Raw genomic sequence first — 23094 nt, forward strand, 5'->3', positions numbered from 1 at the left:
CACGCCCATTGGCTGTTTCCCCCCTGCCGGTGACGGGGGGTGTCCCGGGGACACCCCGACACCGGCAGTGCAGGGCGGCGCGCACGCGATCGCGCACCTGCCCTGCTTAAAGTGCCGCCGTCATATGACGGCGGCCCAGGATAATGGTTGCTCCGCTCCGCGGGCGGGCGGCAAGCGGTTAATTATGGTCAATAGAAAAATTTAATATTTTTTATAAAGCTCAATAATGTAAGGTAAAATGTACACATGCAAATGAATGAGTTAGGACAGTAAGTCCCGGTTCACACTTGTGCGATGCGGGAAGGCTGCGAATTCGCAGCCTGTTCCCGCATCGCAAACGCACCCCTGGCAGTTCACACTGCCATATGCGATACGCAGGGGGTGTCAATGAAATCTTAACGACACCCCCAGTTTGATCGCATATCGCAGTGCGATCTGACAGTTCTCACAGGATCGGATCGCACAAGTGTGAACCACTGTGCGATCCGATCCTGATGCGGCTGGAAAAAAGGGTCATGTGCGTGTTTGGTGCGGATACAATGCGAATTCAGCCATACAAAGTGTATGGCTGAATTTGCATCCACACCTCCGATCGCATGTAATGAAGGAGCAGTGCGCTCTGAATTACATGCGATCGGCACACTCGCAGAAGTGTGAACTGGCCCTGACTCAATCCCTGTCAAAGTAAATGGCTCTTTTCAAAATGTAAAAGAGAGGCAACTCCAGCTGTGCTTTCTCTTTAGATAATTTTTAGTGCTTGAGGAGTCCTTTGTCATGTAATAAAGTAGAATTCTGGGATAAATCTAACTAGTCCTAAAAATACTCTACCCACTCCAAACACCTACGACCCCTATTTCAAAAAAGTTGTGACACTGTAAAATCTACATGCTTGCAAGTCTCTTAAGCCAATATTTATTCACAATAGAAAACATATAAAATGTTTAACCACTTAAGTACCAAGCCTATTTCTGACACATGTTGTTTACAAGTTAAAAATCAGTATTTTTTGCTAGAAAATTACTTAGAACCCAAAAACATTATATATATTTTTTAGCAAAGACTGGAAAATAAAGCGGTCTTTCAAATGCATTTTTGTTTTTAAATAATACACTTCACTGATTAAAAGAAAAAAAAAAACAGTAAATTTAGCCCAATTTTTTGTATATTGTGAAAGAATCAGTCACGCCGAGTAAATAGATACCTAATATGTCATGGTTTAAAATTGCGCACACTCGCTGAATGGCGACAAACTTCGGTACTTAAAAATATCGATAGCCAATGCTTTAAAAAATTTTAACGGCTACCAGTTTGGAGTTACAGAGGGGGGCTTTTGCTAGAATTTTTGCTCTCGCTGTGACGATCGTGGCAATACCTCACATGTGAGATTTAAACACCATTTACATTTATAAGCGCGACTTGCGTATGCGTCTTCTTTGGTGTGCGAGATCACAGAGACGGGGCGCTTTAAATTTTTTATTTTGTTTCCTATTTTATTTTTTATTTTTAATTTTTAACATTGTTCCTTTAAAAAAAAAAAATCAGATCACTTTAATTGCTGTCACAAGGAATGTAAACATCCCTTTTGATAGTAATAGGCAGTGACAGGTACTCTTTATGGAGGGATCGGTGGTCTAAAAGACCCCCAACCCCTCCACTGCATTTCAAAGTATTCAAAACGCTGAAATATGCATACTGAATACTGTCAGTTTTTTTAAATCGGTGCCGTGACAGCCTAGTAAACCGGAAGTTGCTTCTGTGTTACTTGATCTGAAACCCGATTGAAGCCGAATCCAGCTTCGTTTGGGACTCCAACCAGTCAGTGGACGTGTCGGCTGATAGCTTGAGTCGCCCTGTGGAACGGGAGATCCGGGCAGAGTGGCGGAATGGGGGGGGGTTGTCCCCTCCTCCTCACTGGGATAACGGCCGAGCGGCTGCTGAGCCGCACGGTTTGTAATCACCAGAAAGCCGACCGCAGTCTCTAAAAAAATGGTACAAAGTTGATGTCTGCACCTGCAGGCACCCCCCCGGTACAACCACTTTTTCAAGCCAATGTACAGGTATGTTGGTTTGTGGGAAGTGGTTAAACAAAGAAAATTTACAATTTTAGGAAAATAAAATAAGGTCATTTTAAAATTGATGGCAGCAACACGTCTCACAATTTTGGACAGGGCCAAAGTTGTAGCATCCCCTCTTCTTTTAACAATACTCTGTAAAAGTCTGGGAACTGAGGAGACCAGTCTTCTTTGTCATATTTTTCATTTCAAGATGCACCAAACATTTTCAGTTGGTGAAAAGTCTGGACTATAGGCAGGCCAGTTAAGCACCGTCCCGGACGCTTCTACATAGATGCAGTGTGTGGTTTAGCATTATCCTACTGAAATATGCAAGGCCTTCCATGAAAAAGTAATCTGGATGGGAGCATATGCTTCTCTAAAACCTGGATATACATTTTTCAGCATTGATGATGCCTTTCTAGATGTGCAAGCTGTCCATCCATATGCACATATGCACCCCCATACAATCAGAGATGCAAGCTTTTGAATTGAGCGCTGATAACAAGCTGGATGGTCCATCTCCTCTTTAGTCTGGAGGACTCACTCAGCACCCATTTTTGTCAAAAAGAATGTCACATTTCAACATTTCTGACCACAGAACAGTTTTCCACTTTTCAACAGACCATTTTAAATCAGCTTTGGCCCAGTGAAGATCATGTTCAGATATGGCTTTCTCTTTGCATGATAAAGCTTTCACTTTTGGATGACACAGCAAACTATGTTTACAGACAGGCCCGGACTGGCCATAGGGCACATCGTGCATTTGCCTGGTGGGCTGAGGCCATTGGGCCACATATCAGAGGTGGACTGGGTCGGGGGGGGGGGGGGGAAGGATACCAATTTCCCCCTGGACCGCTCTGATGCTCAAAAAAAAAAAAAAAAAAAAAAAAGGCTGCTGCTTCACTTACTAGCAATCAGTGAAGTCACGTAATGCAGAGAGAGGATCCAGCATTCAAAATGGAGGAGGATGTAACTTCCTACTCCTCCTAGTGCTTAGTTCCATCCACCTCCTCCAGCCTCTGCGGCGGTGGCCCCCTGCTCAAAAAAAGAGTAGGGAAGGGAAGTGGATATGAGAGTCTGAGGTGAAGCTGGGGTTGGAACCTGTTTGGCTGTCATGAGGGAGCTGGGCAGAGATGCAGGGACAGAGAGGATGGCAGCTGAGCAGATGACACCTTTAGAGGGATAAAAAGGGAAAGAGGAGGTCACATCCTTAGATCACAGAGGATGTGACCTCCCAAAAGTGAAAGATACAAGTCCCAGAATGAACCCCTCAAAGGTGAGGACATAACACCCCCCAAAGAGTGAAGGACTACAAGTCCCAGCATGAACCCCTGAGATCTAAGGGGTCACATCCTTAGATTTCAGGGGTGCATGCTGGGACTTATAGTCATTACTTTTGGGGATGCGACCCTCGATAGAGATGCTGGCACTCAGTAGAGGATGCCAGCGTTCAGGGAGGGACAGTAGGCTGGTAGTCTAGGCAAACTGCGGAAGAGGAAACAAGATGAATCGGTTATGCACATCGCATAGGTATACGCAACGTGTTTAGGATACACTATAAAGACAGTGGCCAGACACTGTCTTTATTCTTCTTCTCTGGTGCTGTGCTGGTTTGCCACCCTATAATAAGCCTGCAGGGGTCTTGGTACTCCTCCCACATTAAGGTTTTGGTTTAAAAAAAAAATAAAAAAAAATAATTGGCTGCTAAGTCTTAAATGCCTGGGCCTATTTTTTTTAACCAGTCCGGGCCTGTTCACAACAGTTATTTTTGGAAGTATTCCAATGCAGTAATGTCCATCACAGAATCATGCTTATTTTTAATGCAGTGCCGTCTGAGAGCCCGAAGACCATAGGCATACAAAATTGTGTTTTGGCCTTGTCCCTTGTGCACAGTTTTTTCTAGATTCTCTGAACTTGTTGATGATATCATGTACTGTAGCTGATGATGTATGTAATGTCTTTGCAATTTTACATTGAGGAACATTAGTCTGAAATTGTTCGACTATTGTTAGCTTTTCACAGATTGTTGAACCTCTGCCCATCTTTACTTCTAAGACACTCTGACTCTCTAAGATACCCTTTTATACCCAATCATGTTACTAGCCTGTTCCCAATTAACCTAATTAGTTGCAAAGTGTTCTTCCAGCTCTTCCTTGGTAGTTCCACTTACTTTGCCAGCTTTTTGTTGCTATGTCCTAACTTTTTTTTTAAACACGTTGCTGCCAGCAATTTCAAAACTACCTTATTTTTAAAATGGTATATTTCCTCAGTTTAAAGCGGTGTTCCAGCCTCCAGCCTCCCCATCCAAAAATTAAAAGTCAGCAGCTACACATACAGCTACATGCCTGTCCTGGAGTCCAGCGATGTCGGCTGCCGCCACCATTGTCGGTGGGGGAACCCGGCAGTGAAGCCTTACGGCTTCACGGGCGGGTCCCTAATGCGCATGCGCGAAGCTTCCAAGGGAAGCTTCCGAGGGACAGCGCTGCGGGGCCGTCTCCTGGAAGTGGGGAACAGGTACCTGTCAAAAACAGGTACCCGTTCCCCCCTCCCTCCTGAAAGGTGCCAAATGTGGCACCGGAGGGGGGGGAGAAGCAAATGAGCGGAAGTTCCACTTTTGGGTGGAACTCCGCTTTAATCATTTATTATGTTTTCTAATGTGAATGAAATATGGATTTATGAGATTTGCAAATCATTGCATTCTGTTTATAATGTAGATTATACATAGCTTCCCAACTTTTTGGGAGTTGGTTTTTTTTTGCTGACTCTCCTGTGCAAGAAAGATGTATACAGTTACCTTTTTTCAGCCCACTGCAGTCCAGTCACATGATCCTGCTCCCCTGTGTCAGTCAGTGGCAGTAGCAGGGAAGAGGAGGGAGCGCTGACAATGGGTGCTCAAAAGTAAGCCCATGGATGAAATCCCCACTACAGGCTTTACCATTCATTGTTGGAGCGTTCGCTCTTCTCCCCTGTACCCAGTACTGACTGACACAGGGGATCACATGACCATACTGGAACGGCCTAAAAAAAAAAAAAAAAAAAAAAAAAAAAAAAGGAGGTAGCATATACAGTACATCTTTCTTACACAAGTTAGTCGGAATAGGTGTTGGGGAGGGGCAGAATTTTTTTAACATTAGTTAAGTTTAGCATGAAATTCTACTTTAAATGTTCATGTGGAAAATAAAGATCGTACACAAACCATTTTCTGTGTAACCTAAAAGACTCATTATTTGTTTTCAAGCACTGGAAGCTCCCTTTACCCTTTCAGCTTTACACCATCAATAAGTATATTTTCTGTCGTTCTCTGCTGTCGTCCTCAGTGTTCACCTACCTCTCTCAGCTCCTCTTTGCAAAAGGGCACCTGCTATTTTCTGGAGGGTTCTAGCGCACCATTAGCTTTATAAACTTTTGTATCCTTCACAGCCTCTCTTTCCAATCTCATCCCTAGTCCCAGTCATGCCCATTCCTTTGACACACTCTCCTTAGAAATGTTAAATTTTTCTACTGCATTTGCTTCTCTACTTCTTTATGGTCATCCTGTGCCTTTGTTGGAGTACAAAGACTCCGGAGTGATAGACATGCCCGGGGCTTGAAGGAAAAGATAATAGGGCATACATGACAGGATGGAAGGAAAAGCAGGCAGTAGGGGGATAAATTACTTGTTGGGATATTAGAGGTCAGGACTCTTACCTTATTGGCAGAGCAGACAAGGTGATGGGGAGGAGCAGGAAAGAGAAAAGTTGGAGGGGACGCAAAATCAACGAGACCTTCCGTAAATTTCTGTGGGTGAGGGGCCCCCCCCGCCTTGCCCTCAAGGTTCTCCGAATGCCCAAGCTCTGTGGAGGTATGGCCTTTCCAGACGCGACGATGTACTACGAAGCATGTCACCTTACCAGGATTGTGGACTGGCAGGTTCATAGTCACTTAAAACAGTGGATCAGGATCGAGCGAGGTCCGGGGGATCCCCCTCCGGACTCCCTCCTGTGGGGTGCTTCCGACTTGCCTAAACATGTGTTAGAACATCCGACTGTGGGAGCTACCCTTAAGCTAGGGCGTAGGATGTGCGAGGCAGGCCTAATTGCCTCTCTTCCTTCGCCTCTGTTCCCGGTGCTCGAAAATCAGCACTTCTCCCCAGGTAGGACGGATAAAGGCTTCCACGTCTTGAAGTCCGACGGCTTCCACCAGGCTAGGCACTTCATTGCTCAAGGGAAATGGGTCTCGCGTCAGGCTCTCTTTTCCAGTAACTCCTTTGCGGCTCTATCCTTCTGGCAGAAAGTGCAACTGGCACATTTTCTACAGTCCCTTCCACCTGCAACCTCATTTAATAGACGCCTAAAGCCCTTTGAGGAACTATGTGCGTCGACCTCTCCATTACGACATACCATTTCTTTGATATACCGCCTTTTAACGGGGCTGTTGGATGACCCTTCCTCCCGCCCCCTGTATCTTGCCAGGTGGGAACGCGACCTGGGCCTCTCTTTCACGGACCGCCAGATTGATCGCATTATGTTCTTCACGTACAAAACTTCCACTTGTACCAAATATCAGGAAGCGGGATACAAGCTGCTGACCAGGTGGTACTACACTCCGGTCAGGTTACACAGAATGTTCCCTTCTTGCTCGGACCTTTGCTGGAGATGTGGTGAGGAGGTGGGTTCCCTTCTCCACATTTTTTGGTCCTGTAGCCGCCTGCAACCCTTTTGGGCTGAGGTTTTACGCATCGCACAAAAGTTCAGACCATGCCCTCACTTTGGATCCGGCTCTCTTTCTCCTTCACCACAACAGTTTCCCACGAGCATCCTACAAAAAATCCATTCTGCCGCTGCTCTTCACAGCTGCCAAAAGCTGTGTCCCTCTTCTCTGGAAGCAGTCCCAGCCACCCACAGTTGCTATGTGGTTGCGGAAGGTAGCTAGCATTAATGAAATGGAGGATCTTGTGGCCGCTGAACGGGGCACGAGGGAGAAGTTCCTCAAAAGATGGTTCTACTGGCATGAGTTCAGTTTTTCTGCGGAATACAAAGACCTGGTGATCTAGCTCGTTTTTTAGCGGATCGGGTGGCCATCTCTCTCTCTCCCCCCCCCCTTTTTTTATCCCCTGTCTCCTCCCTCATCTCACCCCCCTCTCCCCCCTACTGTCTTCACCCCCCTGTCTTTCTCTCTCATTTGGTGGGATCTCCCCACCCTCTTTGGGACAATATTAAAAAAGGAAAAGGAGAGGAAGGGAAATGTTAATCACCCTGCTTTTTCTTTTTTGTTCCTCGCTCCTTCCCTCATGGGCATGCATGCATGGGTCTCGCATGGCTGGCTGCGGGGGGATGGGCCCACCGGGGTTGTCTTTTCTCCGCCTCCATAGTCCGGCCATGTGACAGATGCCGGTGGAGGGGGAGGCCTCCCCGGGGACCTATTCCCCTGTGGCGGTTAGATACGACGTCTGATATCACTGCCCTCTGGTTGAGAGGCGGCTTTTGCTGTTATTTTATGCTTCAGACTCTGAGCTGTTTGTCTCTGTATTTGATGTGTATAGACTTGTACTGTTGATCTTGCCTGTATTGTGTGCCTTTTCCTCTCCTAATAAACTTTGAATTTAAAAAAAAAAAAAAAAAAAAAGTTGGAGGGGAGGAGTGAAGGGGCTTCAATTGCAGGGGAGGAGTGCTTGATAGATGTCTCCATCCATTAAGTGCTCGTGACACCGCCACCAATAGCCACAAGATGGCCTCTCACCTTATGAATGAGTAAAGAAAGCAATGTTTCCTTAGTAGAGGTGGGTCCGGTAAACTGGAAGCCAATCACAAGATTGTCGGTGTAAAGAGCTCAGCACAACCTTAACAGTCTGGTCCAAAGAGGAAGTTACTGCCCGAGCTTGAGGGCCTCCAGAACCACACTGTACATCTGTGATAGGCAGTGTGTGTTGGGTCCACATATGTCTGGGTTCAGGCCCTCAGATCCTTCAGCCTACAATACAGTGAAAAGGTTCCACACCAGGACCAGGCTGTCCTTTGCACCAGACACAAAATGGCTGCTGTCATCTGTGAACGTGAGACAGGTCAGATCCTGGTTGTGACTATTGAGAATGGCAAGGAGATTTCCTGTACAAACCTCCCACAAGTAGATACTCTCCCCAATCCCCGCCGCCAAGTACAGTCCACTAGAAGAGGCCGTCAGACATGTGACTGGCCCCTGGGCACACTATCTTCTGCTGCAGCTGGTCCTTTCTCTGCAGCTCCCACACATTGATGTAGTTTTTCTGGGGTCCTTGAAGAGGGTCCAAAACATGGTGTCGAACGATAAAATGGTGGGACCCATCTCAGATATGGAATCCTATGGTTGGTCTGGTTCAGTCTAGACCTACTGACTAGTGTAAGCTGGTAGGGGTCTGTGGTCAGTTAGGATAGTCCTTGAGGCGGTGTTTTGGCGGCTGGGAACAGAACCTAACTTCATGGTACCACAGACCCCAAAGTTGTGGGAGATGGTATCGTCAAGGATATGCAACCATTCTATTATCTGGTTTGGTTGACTATTTCATGTTTTTCTCTTATTTATGGTTTTATTTCATAAAAGGCCGAACCGGCCATTTAATCCCAATGCTGAATTAGTGTTGTCATTTAAAGGTAAAGGGGGGTGGTGTTGGATATTGGTCCAAGTATTATGGTTAAACAGGTGGGATCTGAACTACCCAAGTCATGCATATCCAGGAAGTAAAGACAGTGGGCCATTCTTTGTAATAGCATATAGCAAATCAAGTGCACACACATTTACAAGCAGTACATATACACAGTCATAACAGATACAGTCAGAGACAATGCACATGTAGCCAGAGGCAGCCTATAGAACACACGCAGTCACAACACGACAGACCGCAAGCTTGGTCACAGCAGACGAACAGAACAAAAAATGGCACAGTACTGTAAGCAGACAAACCACACACAGATAGACTACACACAGGCACAGTGCATACAGTCACAAACAAGGGACAGATTGTGCATTCATTCACAGCATAAAACAACAGACTGCTCAACACATGGGCAGCAGACTAAGTCACAGTACACAGCCTACACAAGGATGGAAAGCACAGACAATTAGCACAGACATTCACAGCACATAATCATATAACAGACAGTCACAGCACATAGTCACATCACAGACAGTCACAGCACAGAGTCGCAGCAAAGACAGTCACAGCACAGACAGTCACAGAACACAGTCACATCACAGACAGTCACATCACAGGCAGTCACATCACAGGCAGTCACATCACAGGCAGTCACATCACAGGCAGTCACATCACAGGCAGTCACAGCACACAGTCATAGCACACAGTCATAGCACAGAGAGTAACAGCACATAGTCACAGCACATAGTCACAGCACATAGTCACAGCACAGAGAGTCACAGCACAGAGAGTCACAGCACAGAGAGTCACAGCACAGAGAGTCACAGCACAGAGAGTCACAGCACAGAGAGTCACAGCACAGAGTCACAGCTCACACATTTACAGCACAGACAGTCACAGCACAGACAGTCACAGCACAGACAGTCACAGCACAGACAGTCACAGCACAGACAGTCACAGCACAGACAGTCACAGCACAGACAGTCACAGCACAGACAGTCACAGCACAGACAGTCACAGCACAGACAGTCACAGCACAGACAGTCACAGCACAGACAGTCACAGCACAGACAGTCACAGCACAGACAGTCACAGCACAGACAGTCACAGCACAGACAGTCACAGCACAGACAGTCACAGCACAGACAGTCACAGCACAGACAGTCACAGCTGACATCCCTTCTGGTTCTTGATCCCAACCTTCTTCTTCTAACTACACTGATTTCTGGCTTCCTGATCACTGGCTTGTCTGACTTCCAGTTTTGGCTTCCGAACCCTGGCTTATATTTTGACTATATTCCTGATCTGTACTATTTTTACTATTACATTAACCACTTGCTGACTGCCCGCCGCATATATATATACTGCGGAAGGCTGGCTCGGCTGCACGAATCTCCATACCTGTGGGCACGCTCTCACCCCCCACTAAGCAGCGAGGATGCAGATCCAGGGGACCAGCGGAACCAATTGACGCCAGGCGCCCGCGATCGCACACCGCTAAGAGAGAAGGACGGTCAGCTGTTGCAGATCTGAAATGATCATAGAGTGCCTGTGATCCTTCTATATAGGATCACATATCTCTATGATCATTTCACAAAAACAAAATAAAAATTAGATAAATCTTTCCCCTAATTTGTAAACGCGATAACTTATGCGCAAACCAATCAAAATACGCTTATTTTGATTTTTTGGTACCAAAAACTATGCAGCAACATACAAATTGGCCTAAAAGGATGAAAAAATTGATTTACTATTTACTCTGATTATCTTTTTACTCTGCATAACATCATCTTTCACATTATACAAAAAAAAATGGGCTAACTTTACTATTTTTAAATTAATTTTTTCCCCAAGAAAGACTGCTGCGCAAATAGAGTGTGACACAGAACGACTGCCATTTTATTTCCTATGGTCTTTGCTATAAAAAAAAAAATATATTATATATATATATATATATATATATATATATATATATATATATATATATATATATATATATATATATATATATATATATATATATATATATATATATATGATATGTTTTGGGTTCCTAAGTAATTTTCTAGCAAAAAATACTGATTTATACTTGTAAACAACAAATTCAAGGAAAAGGCCTGCTCTTAAAGTGTAATGTACCCAATAACAACTTAAGCACATTAAGTACATAAACCATAGACATCAGGCTCACATTACAGTTTGGCTCTTCTTTTACCTGTCAGTTTGTAAAAGATTTCGGTGCAACCTGCATCCATGTGATGTAACCAGAGAGTAGTGGTTAATGATTCTTACTCTGAATGGTCTAAGGTTATCAGTGGTGTACCCCAAGGTTCAGTTTTGGTACCCTTACTTTTTAATATCTTTATAAATAATATAGGGTCTGGAATTAGTACTATTAGTACTACTAGAAAAGTATTATTCAGTCTTTGCAGATGACACCAAGCCTAGCAGTGGAATACCTTCCTTACAGGATGTCTCCAACTTACAAGCCGACCTCAATTCACTGTTTCATTGGGCAACTATGCGGCAAATGAGGTTTAATGTTGATAAATGTAAAGTTATGAACTTGGGGGTTAAGAATATGCATGCATCATACATACTAGGGGGAGTAGAACTGGGAGAATCCATAGCAGAGAAGCATCTGGGTGTTCTGGTAGATCATAAGTTTAATAATAGCATGCAATGCCAAGCTGCGGTTTCCAAAGCAAGCAAAATCCTCTCTTGTATTAACAAAGGCATGGACTCCAGAGAGAGAGATATCATTTTGCCTCTGTACAAATTATTAGTAAGACCTCATCTGGAATATGCAGTTTGGTTTTGGGCTCCAGTTCGAAAAAGGATATCGGGGACCTGGAGAAAGTGCAGAGGAGGGCGACCAAACTGATAAGAGGCATGGAGGAGCTCAGCTAGGAGGAAAGATTGGATCTTGAGAAGAGGAGATTAAGGGGGGGGGGGGGGGGGATATGATCAACATGTACAAATACATAAGGGATCCATATAGTGAACTTGGTGTCGAGTTATTCAATTTAGGGTCATCACAGAGGACAAGGGGGCATTCTTTACGTCTAGAGAAAAAGAGATTTTGTCCCCAAAAACAGAAAGGTTTCTTCACAGTAAGAGCTGTGAAAATGTGGAATAGACTCCCTCCAGAGGTTATTCTGGCTAGCTTACTAGATTGCTCTAAAAAAGCCTGGATTCTTTCCTAGGTGTAAATAATATAACTAGGCACTAATATTTAGAGGTAAAGATGATCCAGGGAATATACGATTGCCTCTCAGGGGATCAGAAAGGAATTTTCACCCCTGCTGTAATAAATTGGTTCATGCTTTGCTGGGGTTTTTCGCCTTCCTCTGGATCAACTGCGGATATAGAATTGTGTTCATGGGATTGTATGGCTGTGTTTTCTTTACCGTTTTTTGTTTTTTATTGGTTGAGCCAGATGGACTTTTTTCAACCTGACTATGTAACTATAATGTACAGTAGTCATGGTCTTCTTCACCTAGCGCAGCGATGGCGAACCTTGGCACCCCGGATGTTTTGAAACTACATTTCCCATGATGCTCATGCACTGTAGTGTATTTAGTTGAGCATCGTGGGAAATGTAGTTCCAAAACATCTGGGGTGCCAAGGTTCGCTATCACTGACCTAGCGGCCAACAAGCACACTACTTGGTTCAATGTTATCCCACTATAGCGAGCTCACAAATATCCTCCAGAAACCTGTGAGGGAGGCCCCAAGGTTTCGACTGCCCAGGGGCCTGCACATAGTTTAATCCAACACTGGGCACAGCACAATATACATGTGCATGTATAGCAGAGATGCACTGAATAGTTTTTTTTTTTTTTTTGCCATTTTGCCAAGAATTGTACAAACAAATTTGTACAGTCTATAAAAGCTGACATTACTTAAGATAAGAGTAATAGAAGTACCAATGTGCTACCAAGTGTGAGTGAGAGAAGAAAAAAAGATGTATAATATAAGTGTAAATATTAATTAAAAACTAAGATAAAGCTGCCAATCCCTGTGGTATCAACACATACACTGAAAATATAAATAGAAAGGCATGGAACGGTGCTAAATCTACTAATATAAAGCAGAATAAGTAGTAAACCAGCATAAATATTTAAAAAAAAATTGTGCTCAAATAACTGAAAACATAAAAAATAGGGAATCAAGTAATCCTAACTGTGAAAGAAAACAGTATGAACACAAATGTGCATTATAAATACCATATTAAAATATATATGTAGCACCCTACAAGGTAGGTGCTAGGTAAAAGCATAGTGGGCCTTGGCTTCCTAACAGCAGGGCCATGATTTCAGCTGGCTGTCATTTCTCCCAGGTGTGGCTGCTGAGAGGGGAGTCTCTCCACTAGCTCCATGAGAGGATTCTCATTGGGCAGTGGAGGAAACCCAATCAGTGGTTCATTCAGGCTTGTATCTACCCCAGAAGTCATATTCTGTCATAGAGGATTCTGGGAGTGGGTATAAGTTTGAGGAGAACGCATAACGCAGCGTCTTTGGTGGGAAGCAGAGTCCCAGGAGGGAGAGTACGGCTGTCTCTCCTCCTGTCAGATGGATTGGGTGTCTCGGGTGGCTGCCTGAGAGTCCAGAGAGAGAGCTGAGCTGCAGAGAGGATCCGGTGTGCCGAGGACCAGTGGAGATAGAGGGGTTCAGTTCCAAGAAAGCATGCCAACTTCGTGAGTACTGCGAATTGCCCCTGAGGGTCTGCCTGAAGTGTAGAGGGGACCAATCCGGTGAAAGTCCCAGGGATCCAGGAGCCAGCTAGTGTCAAGGGGGTGCCTAGTGAGAGAACCCTGAAGTGTCAGAGGGGGTGCCTAGTGAGAGGACCCTGAAGTATCAGAGGGGGTGCCTAGTGAGAGGACCCTGAAGTGTTAGAGGGAGTGCCTAGCGAGAGGACCCTGAAGTGTAGAGGGGGCACCAGCGGTTGGGCCCTGAAGAGTTAAGTGTACAGTGTGAAGTGTGCAGTGTTAAAAGTTGCAGCAGCACAAGCAGTTACAAGGAGCTACCTCAGTCAGTGAAGGGCTGGAGGGGCTGTTCACCGGACTTTTGAGCTAAACAGAGTGTCAGGAGTCAAATGTCTTACAGCCCTGGATCTTCTGAGTTAATCTGAGTATTAAAGTCGAAGTTTCAGCACAGTTCAGCAGAACAGTATCTTCAAGCGCCAGGGAGCGTTGGCCGGCATTCAGCTGGTGTCAAAACATCGCTAACGGGCATTTTTCTGTACAGTGTCCCAGTTGAACCTAGTTGAGCCAGAGGAGTATCCCACTGATTCCCTTCTCCCATTCCTAATCACAAAATAAACAAAATAAACCAAAGATGTCGGAATGGTCATTGTCTCAGCTCTCACACTTATGTTTTCAACTTAAATGTGTTGGAAGTGTTACCTGTAATAATGGCAGAACCATATTAGGCCCAATGCCTGGAAATATTGCTACAAATATAATATAATAGTCAACATGTGTGACAAATATACATCAAAGTCCAGTGCGTCGGGAGGAGTCAGGTGATGTCACTTCCGGGTTATGACTGAGACCGGAAGTTCTGAATTTTTAAACGCTGTATTATTGTGTGACCCTCCTCGGTCACGCCCCTCTGCATACATCTTCGTAATTTTAAATGTAAGTGACTATGTCACGGGGCTTACCTTTGTTGGAGTCTGTAACGCAGAGATGCACGCTCACCCTTGCAGATATCCACAGTCCAGGGTGACCAGGTAAGAAAGCCACCTGGTGCTGTGAATTTGTGCACGGGGGCTTGGCAGGGACGGTGCTCCAATAGGCAAGACCGGCAGGAATGCAATGGGAAGGGAAGTCCAGGAATAACAGAAGTCACTGGAAGACAGGAGTCCGGATAAGGATCACAGGAACAACAAGGTAAGGATGGAAGCAGGAGTCAGTCTGGAACACACGCTTGGGAAACAGGAACACGGTCTGGAACATGGATCATCAACACAGGAACAAGGAAGGATCAGCAATGAACTGACCATGCTCTCAGTGAGAGACAGTGTTTTATAGCTTGCTTAATTGAGCAATTAGCTTCAGGTGGTCAATGAGAGACAAGAGCACACTCAGGTGAAGTCCAGCCCCCTAATGCTGAAGGGAATACCAGATTAACAAGACTGGATCCATATGAGCTGAAGTGTGGCTCAGAGGCAGGTTAACAGGACAGAATGTCAAAGTACACAGGTTCAAATCCGATGTCAGGTACTTAACGGCGACCACGCCTGGCTGTCTGTAAACCATGGCGAGAACCGTGACAGACTATTTTGTTCCAATAAAATTTTTTAATATACTACACTACGAAGAACCTCATTCTCATTTCATGTGTGAGCTGAGTTTCATCTGCCACCGAATGATTTTCACTAGATGAGGATTGATCCTTTGAAAGCGCAATATCATTTGTCTTAAGATGAGCAGCCACTGCACACATTGGTGGAATGTCGGTTTTGGGATAGAGCACTGTTTTAATCATTATTTATCTTGAATTTCACTGGATCACAGAACGTATCGTTTTTTTTTTGGTTCTCACTATTCTTTTGCACTGGATTTGGATACTTAATGTTTCTTTTCATATTGCACTGGACTTTGATGTATATTTGTCACACTTGTTGACGATTAAATTATATATATTTTATATATATTATTATTGTGTTTATTTTGCACATTTGTGTACATATTGTGTTTCCTTTCACCGTTAGAATTACTTAATTCTCTAATTTTTTTTTGGTAGTTATTTGAGCACAATTTGAGAATTATTTATGCTGGTTTATTACTTATTCTACTTTATATCAGTAGCTTTAGCGCCGTTCCATGCCTTTCTATTTATACTACCTAAGATAAGCTACTTTGCAGGTAGCTGAAACTGTAAAGTGTCAGAACATTTAGTGTTAAAATATTCTGTTTCATTAAGCCACCAGAGCTCCCCAAAATACTCTGATTTCCAGACACAACTCCCACTTGCACACTTGAGTGGCGGGGAGGCTCTCTAAGTACCATTTTCAGAATGCCACTATTTGCATAGGAACATCTTTGGTCCCCGGCAGCACAACAAAAATTGTATTGGGACTACTATCTCCCAGATAGTTCAGCTTAGACATTTATAGCTGGTAATGGTACACTTCAATAACTAGATATAAGCACAATTACCTGGGCCAGCCATTCAATGCCTTTAATTGCAGCAACTGTTAATATACTCTCATGCTGCTAATATCAATAGCACAACCCCTGAGACATATGAATTCACATCTCAACTCACATAGAATGTCAGCAGGATGCATTTTGCATTTTGAATGTAAGTCGGACCTTCAGTGTCTTTTTAAACTGGCTTCTCTCAGCATCCTCTCCCCTTCTTAGCCTGCCAATGCAAAAACTAGAATTTTCTATCTCCAAACACCTTTTTTTTTTTTACCACTTGAGCTCCGGAAGGTTTTACCGCCTTCATTACCAAGTCATTTTTTTCTATTAAGCACTGCACTACTTTACCTGGTAATTGCGCCGTCATGCAACGCTGTACACAAATAATATTTATATAATTTTTTTTTTACACAAAAATAGCTTACTATTGGTGGTATTTGCTCACCATCGGGGTTTTTTGTGATATAAACTAAAAAAGAATGGACATGCTACAAAACATATTCAAAATTTTTAAAAAAATGTAATTTCTTCATACATTTTTGGCCAAAATGTATTCTTCTGCATGCCACTGATTTAAAAAATACCAATAAGTGTATATTGATTGGTTTGCATGAAAGTTATAGTGCCTGCAAACTATGGTATATATACTGGAATTTTTTATATACTGCACTACCAATGGTGTTGATCAGCGACTTATATTGGGACTGCGATAATGCGGCAGGCAATCTGAGGCTGGGAGGGGGGACTGACTAACTGCCACTGTTATCACTAGGGACACTAAAACAGTGATAATGCTATATACTGTCACTGTACTAATGACACTGGCTGGGAAGAGGTTAACATCTAGGGCAAGCAAGGGTTTAAATGCGTGCCTAACAATGTGTAATGTGTGCTGTTTTTTGCTACAGATCTTTTTGTTTCTTATCCCTGCTTTGCAGAGATAAGAAACAGGGAAATCGTTCCCTCTGTACAAAACCCTGTGTTGAAAACCCAGAAGCAGGCAGGAGTCGCTTTGCCTGTGTGGGCCGCCCATCCTCAGTACATTACAGTTGGGAGGTCTGCAAGTTGTTAATATGTCCTTTACATTTCCTGCTTCATTCCCTTACATTATGGATGTATAACGCTCTATTCTTGTTGCCTCCTGGGATAAAATCCATCACAAATCCCAGGAGTCTTCAAGCTTTTTTTTCCAAATTTTCTTTCTTATTTTTTTTTATCATGAGATTGTGGGAGAGAAAAGTGGAGGAGGGAAGGGGACAACAGGAGGAGAAGGGCTGAATGGGCGGAGCATGGCTGGAGGGGGGCGGAGACAGTTGGAGACAATTGTCTGCATCAGAGAAAGAGCCAGCCAATATGGAGCACTGTGTTTGTAGTGTGGATGCACGAGAATTAGGATTGTGGAGGGTGGATAAGCGGGTGAATTCCCAGGAAAAGAAAGGGTGCTGGCTTCAGCTGCCCTCAGTTAATATGACTGCAGTGACATACTGTTGGGTGAGTGCAGTTAAAGCCTACTTTTTCATTGAAAAATGTCACATAATCAAACTTTTTACATGTTGCGTGCATTTTTTCAGAAATGTATAAAGTTTGACTGAAATTCCTCTTTAAAGAAAAAGGTTCATTTTTGCTTTAGCAAAAATTAAAAATCTCTAGGTTTGAAAATTATAGAACAGTTACTGTAACGTTTTTTTTTTTTTGCTGACATTGATTAAAAATATCTTCGCCAATCTGTATGATAACCCAAATCTATTTTTGCTGCTTTGATACACCCTGCGGTTGTTTTTTATACAGTATCTCTTGGGAACTCCAACTGAGAGATCTCTACACCAAAGTGTATATCTACATCCAACTTATCAAATAGCACAAATGGAGATTCTGTTAGTTTACACGGGCATGTTTCCAACTAGCCTGGCTTCAAATATATACAGTACATATTCACTGAAAACAAATTATTAAAGATTAAGGTAAACTTCACTATACAAGTACACACTATAAGTACATAAGTAATCAAAATATTCTAACAGAAGAAGCTTATGATAACATACAGTAAAAGTAGGGCCACTATTACACTTCCTTCCTTTTAGGCCAACTAACCTGTATTGCCCACGGTCTACCCCAAATAACTATATAAATCTAGCATCACACTAATAAAAACAGACATCATAACCATACAAGACACAAGGAGGTTGGAGGCAGATAGAGACAGATTACCTGCTCTGCCTTTGTACACTTAGAAGGTATAAGAGCGGTTCTCAGTGGGTGAATTGTGCACAGTTCACGGATCTACCAAAGAAAATGGACAAACCATGCAGAGAAAGATACTGTGAGGACCTGACAGATTGCACTGGCTGGCTATGCAAAAATTTGGCTAAGATTAAAAGCCACATTCGTTTATTATCGTATAGAACATAGTAAAAGAATAAAAGATAAAAACTGAAAATGGATTTACCGTCACGACTCACGAGTATAAACTTTACAGAAAAAATGTTTTTATAAAGAGTTTAAAGAAAGTTATATAAAACTAGCACAAATTCTGTTTAGACCCAACTCAGGCTCAAATATTTCTTTGGATGGACTAATTTGATCAGACTACAATAATTTTAAAGTGCCAGTACGTCTATGCTAGATGTGGAGATAAATACTAATACCTATAGACGTACTGGCACTTTAAAATTATTATAGTCTGATCAAATGAGTCCATCCAAAGAAATATTTGAGCCTGAGTTGGGTCTAAACAGAATCTGCGCTAGTTTTATATAACTTTCTTCGATTTTTATGTAGTTTATCTACAGGTAACCAGCAGCATTTTTTATTGACCCCACTTATATGCAAATTGATTTTATATGTAAATTATCTTGTCCAAAGCCAACATCCAAGGCGCTTGATAACACATTTTTTCATTATAAAGAGTTTAGCTATAGGATTCTATTTTTTGTTGAGGTATGAAACTCCATGGAAACAAAGCAATATATTTAATTTAAACCATCATATTCACTGTAACTAATAAAGCAATATTTTTATGGCAGACTTCAAAATACTGCCATGCCAAGTAAGACTGTGAGCAAAAATGAACACATATTGTAAAAATTATAAACCTTGTTCTCAAATGTACAGTATTATAGTTTCACAGTAGGTAATGTTAAATAAAGACGCTAGTTCATCCAGTTCAACCATTGTAGGTGTATGTGTGTCAATGTTGATAATCATTTCCCATATCCCTGTTTGTTGTGTGCACGTCCAAGAGTCTTTTAAAACTATTAATACTCCCCGCTGACACCACCAGTTGTGGAAGAGAGTTCCATATTCTTATCGCTCTGACAGTGAAAGACCCCTTACGCAGCTTAAGTCTAAACCACTTCTCCTCCAGTCTTATTGTGTGGTCTAGTGTCCTCTTACACTCCCTTAAACTTTTTCTTCCTACGCTGGGATCATTATTGAGGTATTTGTATACTACTATCACATCTCCTCTCAAGCGTCTCTTCTCCAGAGAGAAAAAGTCCAGTGCTTGCAGTTGTTCCCCGTAATTAGGGTCCTCCAGAGAACTTATTCATTTTTTTCCCCTTCTCTGGACTCTTTCCAGCTCCAGCACATCCTCCCTGAGGACTGGTGACCAGAATTGGACAGAATATTCCTGGCTGAACTAGAGTTTTATAAAGTGGCAGGATTATAATTTTATTTCTGGAGTAAATTCTCTTCTTTATGCATGTTAATAGTCTATTGGCTTTGCTTGCTGCAGCTTGACATTGCCTGCTATTGCTCGGTCTGTCTTCTACCAGGACCCCTAGGTCTTTCTCCATCCTTGATTCCCCCAGAGGTTCTCCCCCTAGTGACTAGTTTGCATTTATATTTCTATCCCCCAAGTGCATTACCTTATTCTTTTCAACATGAAACCTCATTTGCCATGTAGTTGCCCACCCCATTATTTTATTTAGGTCTCCCTGTAAAGTTTCTATGTCCTGATGTGAAGTTATTGCATTGCTTTTTTTGTGTTGTCAGCAAAAAACTGAGATCTAAGCTATTTATACAGACCTCTATGTCATTTATGAATAAATTAAACAGAATTGGTCCCAGGACAGATCCTTGGGTTACCCTGCTTACCACTCCATACCAGGCTGAGTACACTTTTTTAATTGCTACCCTTTGGACATGCCCCTGTAACTAGTTTTCTATCAATACACAAACAAACTCTATGGTATTTGCCTACAGACCTCAGTTTGTACATTAAGCGTTTAAGTGGGAACTGTATTACATGCTTTTGCAAAATTCACATACACCACATCCACAGGCCTTTCCTTATCTAGATCAGTGTTTCTCAACTCCGGTCCTCAGGGCACACTAACAGGCCAGGTTTGCAAGAAAACTGAAAGGTAAAACTTAAAATCTGGCCTGTTAGCGTGCCCTGAGGACCGGAGTTGAGAAACACTGATCTAGATGGTAGCTCACTTCCTCGTAGAATGTTAACTGATTGGTCTGGCAGGAATGACCTTTTGTAAACCCATGCTGATTACTGCTAATTATACTGTTTTGATCAGAAAATTCTTGGATATAGTCCCTTAACATCCCCTCAAATAGTTTACATACTATTGATGTTAGACTGACTGGCCTGTAGTTTCCAGGTATATATCTCTGCCCTTTTTTGAATATTGGTACCACATGGGCTTTTCTCCAATCCGCTGGTACCATTCCTGTCAATATGCTGTCCATAAAGATTAGGAATAATGGTCTGGCTATAACCTGACTGAGATTTGAGGACTCTTTGGTGTAAGCCATCCGGTCCTGATGACTTATTTATGTTAAGCTTTTCTAGTCTTTTCTGGACACTGGCTTCTGTAAGCCACAAGAGTACATCCTGTGACGTGTTACTAAGAATACAGTCATAGTCGTTATACCCCTCCTTTCCTGTGTAAAAAACTGAGGAGAAGAAAGCATTTAGTACAGTTGCCTTCTCCTTGTCATCTGTAACCATCTTCCCTTTATCGTCCTCTCTTTTTTACTGTTTACTGTTAAAATATCAAAAAATGTATTGGTATTTTTTTTTACTCTCTTCTTCTATGTGTCTTTTTTCGTCACCCTGATTGCATTTAAAAAAAGAAAATGAGAGGCAAAAAATTTTTGTATAGATATAAAAAAACATTATAAATAGCTTTTTTGCCCTTTTTTTTATAAATTATCACATTCCCTCTGGTCCCAGCTGCCTAAGAGCTAGGGGGAGGAGAAGCCATAGCACTCTGAGCTTCCCAGTGTGGGTCTCAGTGGAAGTCTGATCATTGGAGCAGAGCAGACTAGAGGACTGACCATAATGTGTTATTCTGCTTAGTGTGGTAAGTTTTTATTAGGTAAGCAAGGGGGCTAGCAGGAACACAAGGGATTTCACACAAAGGAAGGAATACAAAGAGAACAGGATACTTTTTCATACAAGTACGTGGTACAGCAGGCACATGTCAGGAATATTAAGTGTTGAGGTAACAAACACTTTAAGTTCTACTTTAGGATAAGTAATCTTTTTACATTTACCATCGTTCCAATACCTGTTTAAAATAATTGTGTTGTTTTTTGTACAATTTACAGGCAAAGATTTGAAGACATGGATAGATCTCCATCCAAATCTTACTCATCCAAGAAAAGGGTAAAAATACACCCCAACACTGTGACAGTTAAATACACATCCCACTATCCACAGCCTGGAGATGAGGGAAATGAAGATACTAGTGAAGAAAATGGTTTTGTAGAGGAGAACCCCAAGAAAAGATTACTAGGAGATGCAAAGAAGAAAGGAAGAACCTTGTTTGGGACTATGGATGCTCGCCCTAAACAGATGCAAGATCCTGATAATGTTCTTGCTCAGCAGTTACAAAGCTTTGCAGACAGCTCTATATTTCAATCTCGGAAAATGTGGGCAGTACTCTTTGGGTCAGCATTGGCTCATGGATGTGTAGCACTTATTACTAGACTGGTTTCTGATCGTTCCAAAGTGCCATCTCTGGAGTTAATATTCATTCGTTCTGTCATCCAAGTCCTCTCTGTAATCATGGTGTGCTATTATAAAGAGGCTCCTTTTGGACCTCCAGGGTACAGACTGAGGTTGTTATTCTATGGTGTATGCAATGTTATTTCCATTACCTGTGCCTACACCTCGTTCTCTATTGTCCCTCCAAGCAATGGCACGATCATGTGGAGAGCAACCACCACTGTTTTTAGTGCTGTTCTGGCCTTCTTGTTATTGGATGAACACATGCCAAGTGTAGACTTGATCACTGTTGTTTGCAGTGTGTTTGGGGCATGTTTGGTTATGATTCCAAATATTGTTAATGAAGAGAACTCCTTTCTTGGTGTCTGGAAAGAAGCATTTGGTTATACTATGACAGTAATGGCTGGACTTACAACAGCACTGTCAATGATAGTCTACAGGTCCATCAAAGAGAAGGTCAGCATGTGGACTGCTCTTTTCACCTTTGGGTGGACTGGAAGTATTTGGGGAGCCTGCACGATGTTTGTCCTTCAAGAGCCTATTATTCCTTTAGATGGAGAAACCTGGGGCTACCTTTTTGCAATCTGTCTATGTTCTACTGTGGCATTTCTTGGTGTTTATTATGCTTTATATAAATTTCACCCAGCCTTGGTCAGCACAGTGCAGCATTTAGAGATTGTTGTAGCCATGATCCTACAACTTCTAGTCCTACGCATGTTTCCCAGTGCTTACGACCTAATAGGTGGAGCAGTCATCATAGTCAGCGTGTTTGCATTGGCTGGCTACAAACTGTACTTAGGAAGATTGGGTAGACAAGATTATCAAGAAATTCTAGACTCTCCTATTAAATGAGGGACAATTTCTTTGGTTGACTGTCTTGTATTTGTAACAATGTTGCCTACTATACATTCCACCAATGAAGTGACCAATCCTGAGATTTTACTGCAAACGTGGAGGCAGTAATGAAAAAAGACAAATATAGATATTAAAATATATTTTACATAATTTATTTTCTGTTACATACTACTAGTCTATTATAACAAATAGTTGTATTAACTGCCTCATTTAGGAGAATGATGTAATTTTTTAGGGCATTAAATCTTGATGAGGTCAGTTGCTAAAAAAAAAAAAAAAGGGTATTTTAGGTTGACATAATGAGCATATAATTTGTTATTTAATATCACAAACTCACTCATTTTATAAACGTTATGGTTGTTTTCCTAAATTGCCTTATAGTCGGAACACATATTTTATTCCTGATAGCTTCTATGCAGGTCAGACAGCACTAAAAGGTTTTAGTGGGTTCCTGGGG

General features: G+C 42.5%; 1 protein-coding gene across 1 annotated transcript in view; it reads left to right on the forward strand.

The window, feature by feature from the left end:
* The window catches only part of SLC35G2 (solute carrier family 35 member G2), a 64463-nt gene extending 41784 nt beyond the window's left edge, over positions 1-22679 (forward strand). The window contains exon 2 of the mRNA XM_082251771.1: positions 21383-22679. Within this exon, the coding sequence (XP_082107897.1) occupies positions 21399-22634 (1236 nt within the window). The 5' untranslated portion in view covers positions 21383-21398 and the 3' untranslated portion in view covers positions 22635-22679. The remainder of the gene's footprint in view (positions 1-21382) is intronic.
* The last annotated feature ends 415 nt before the right edge of the window (positions 22680-23094 follow it).

This window comes from Pelophylax lessonae, assembly GCF_965119305.1.
Source record: "Pelophylax lessonae genome assembly, chromosome: 3".
Taxonomy (NCBI): domain Eukaryota; kingdom Metazoa; phylum Chordata; class Amphibia; order Anura; family Ranidae; genus Pelophylax; species Pelophylax lessonae.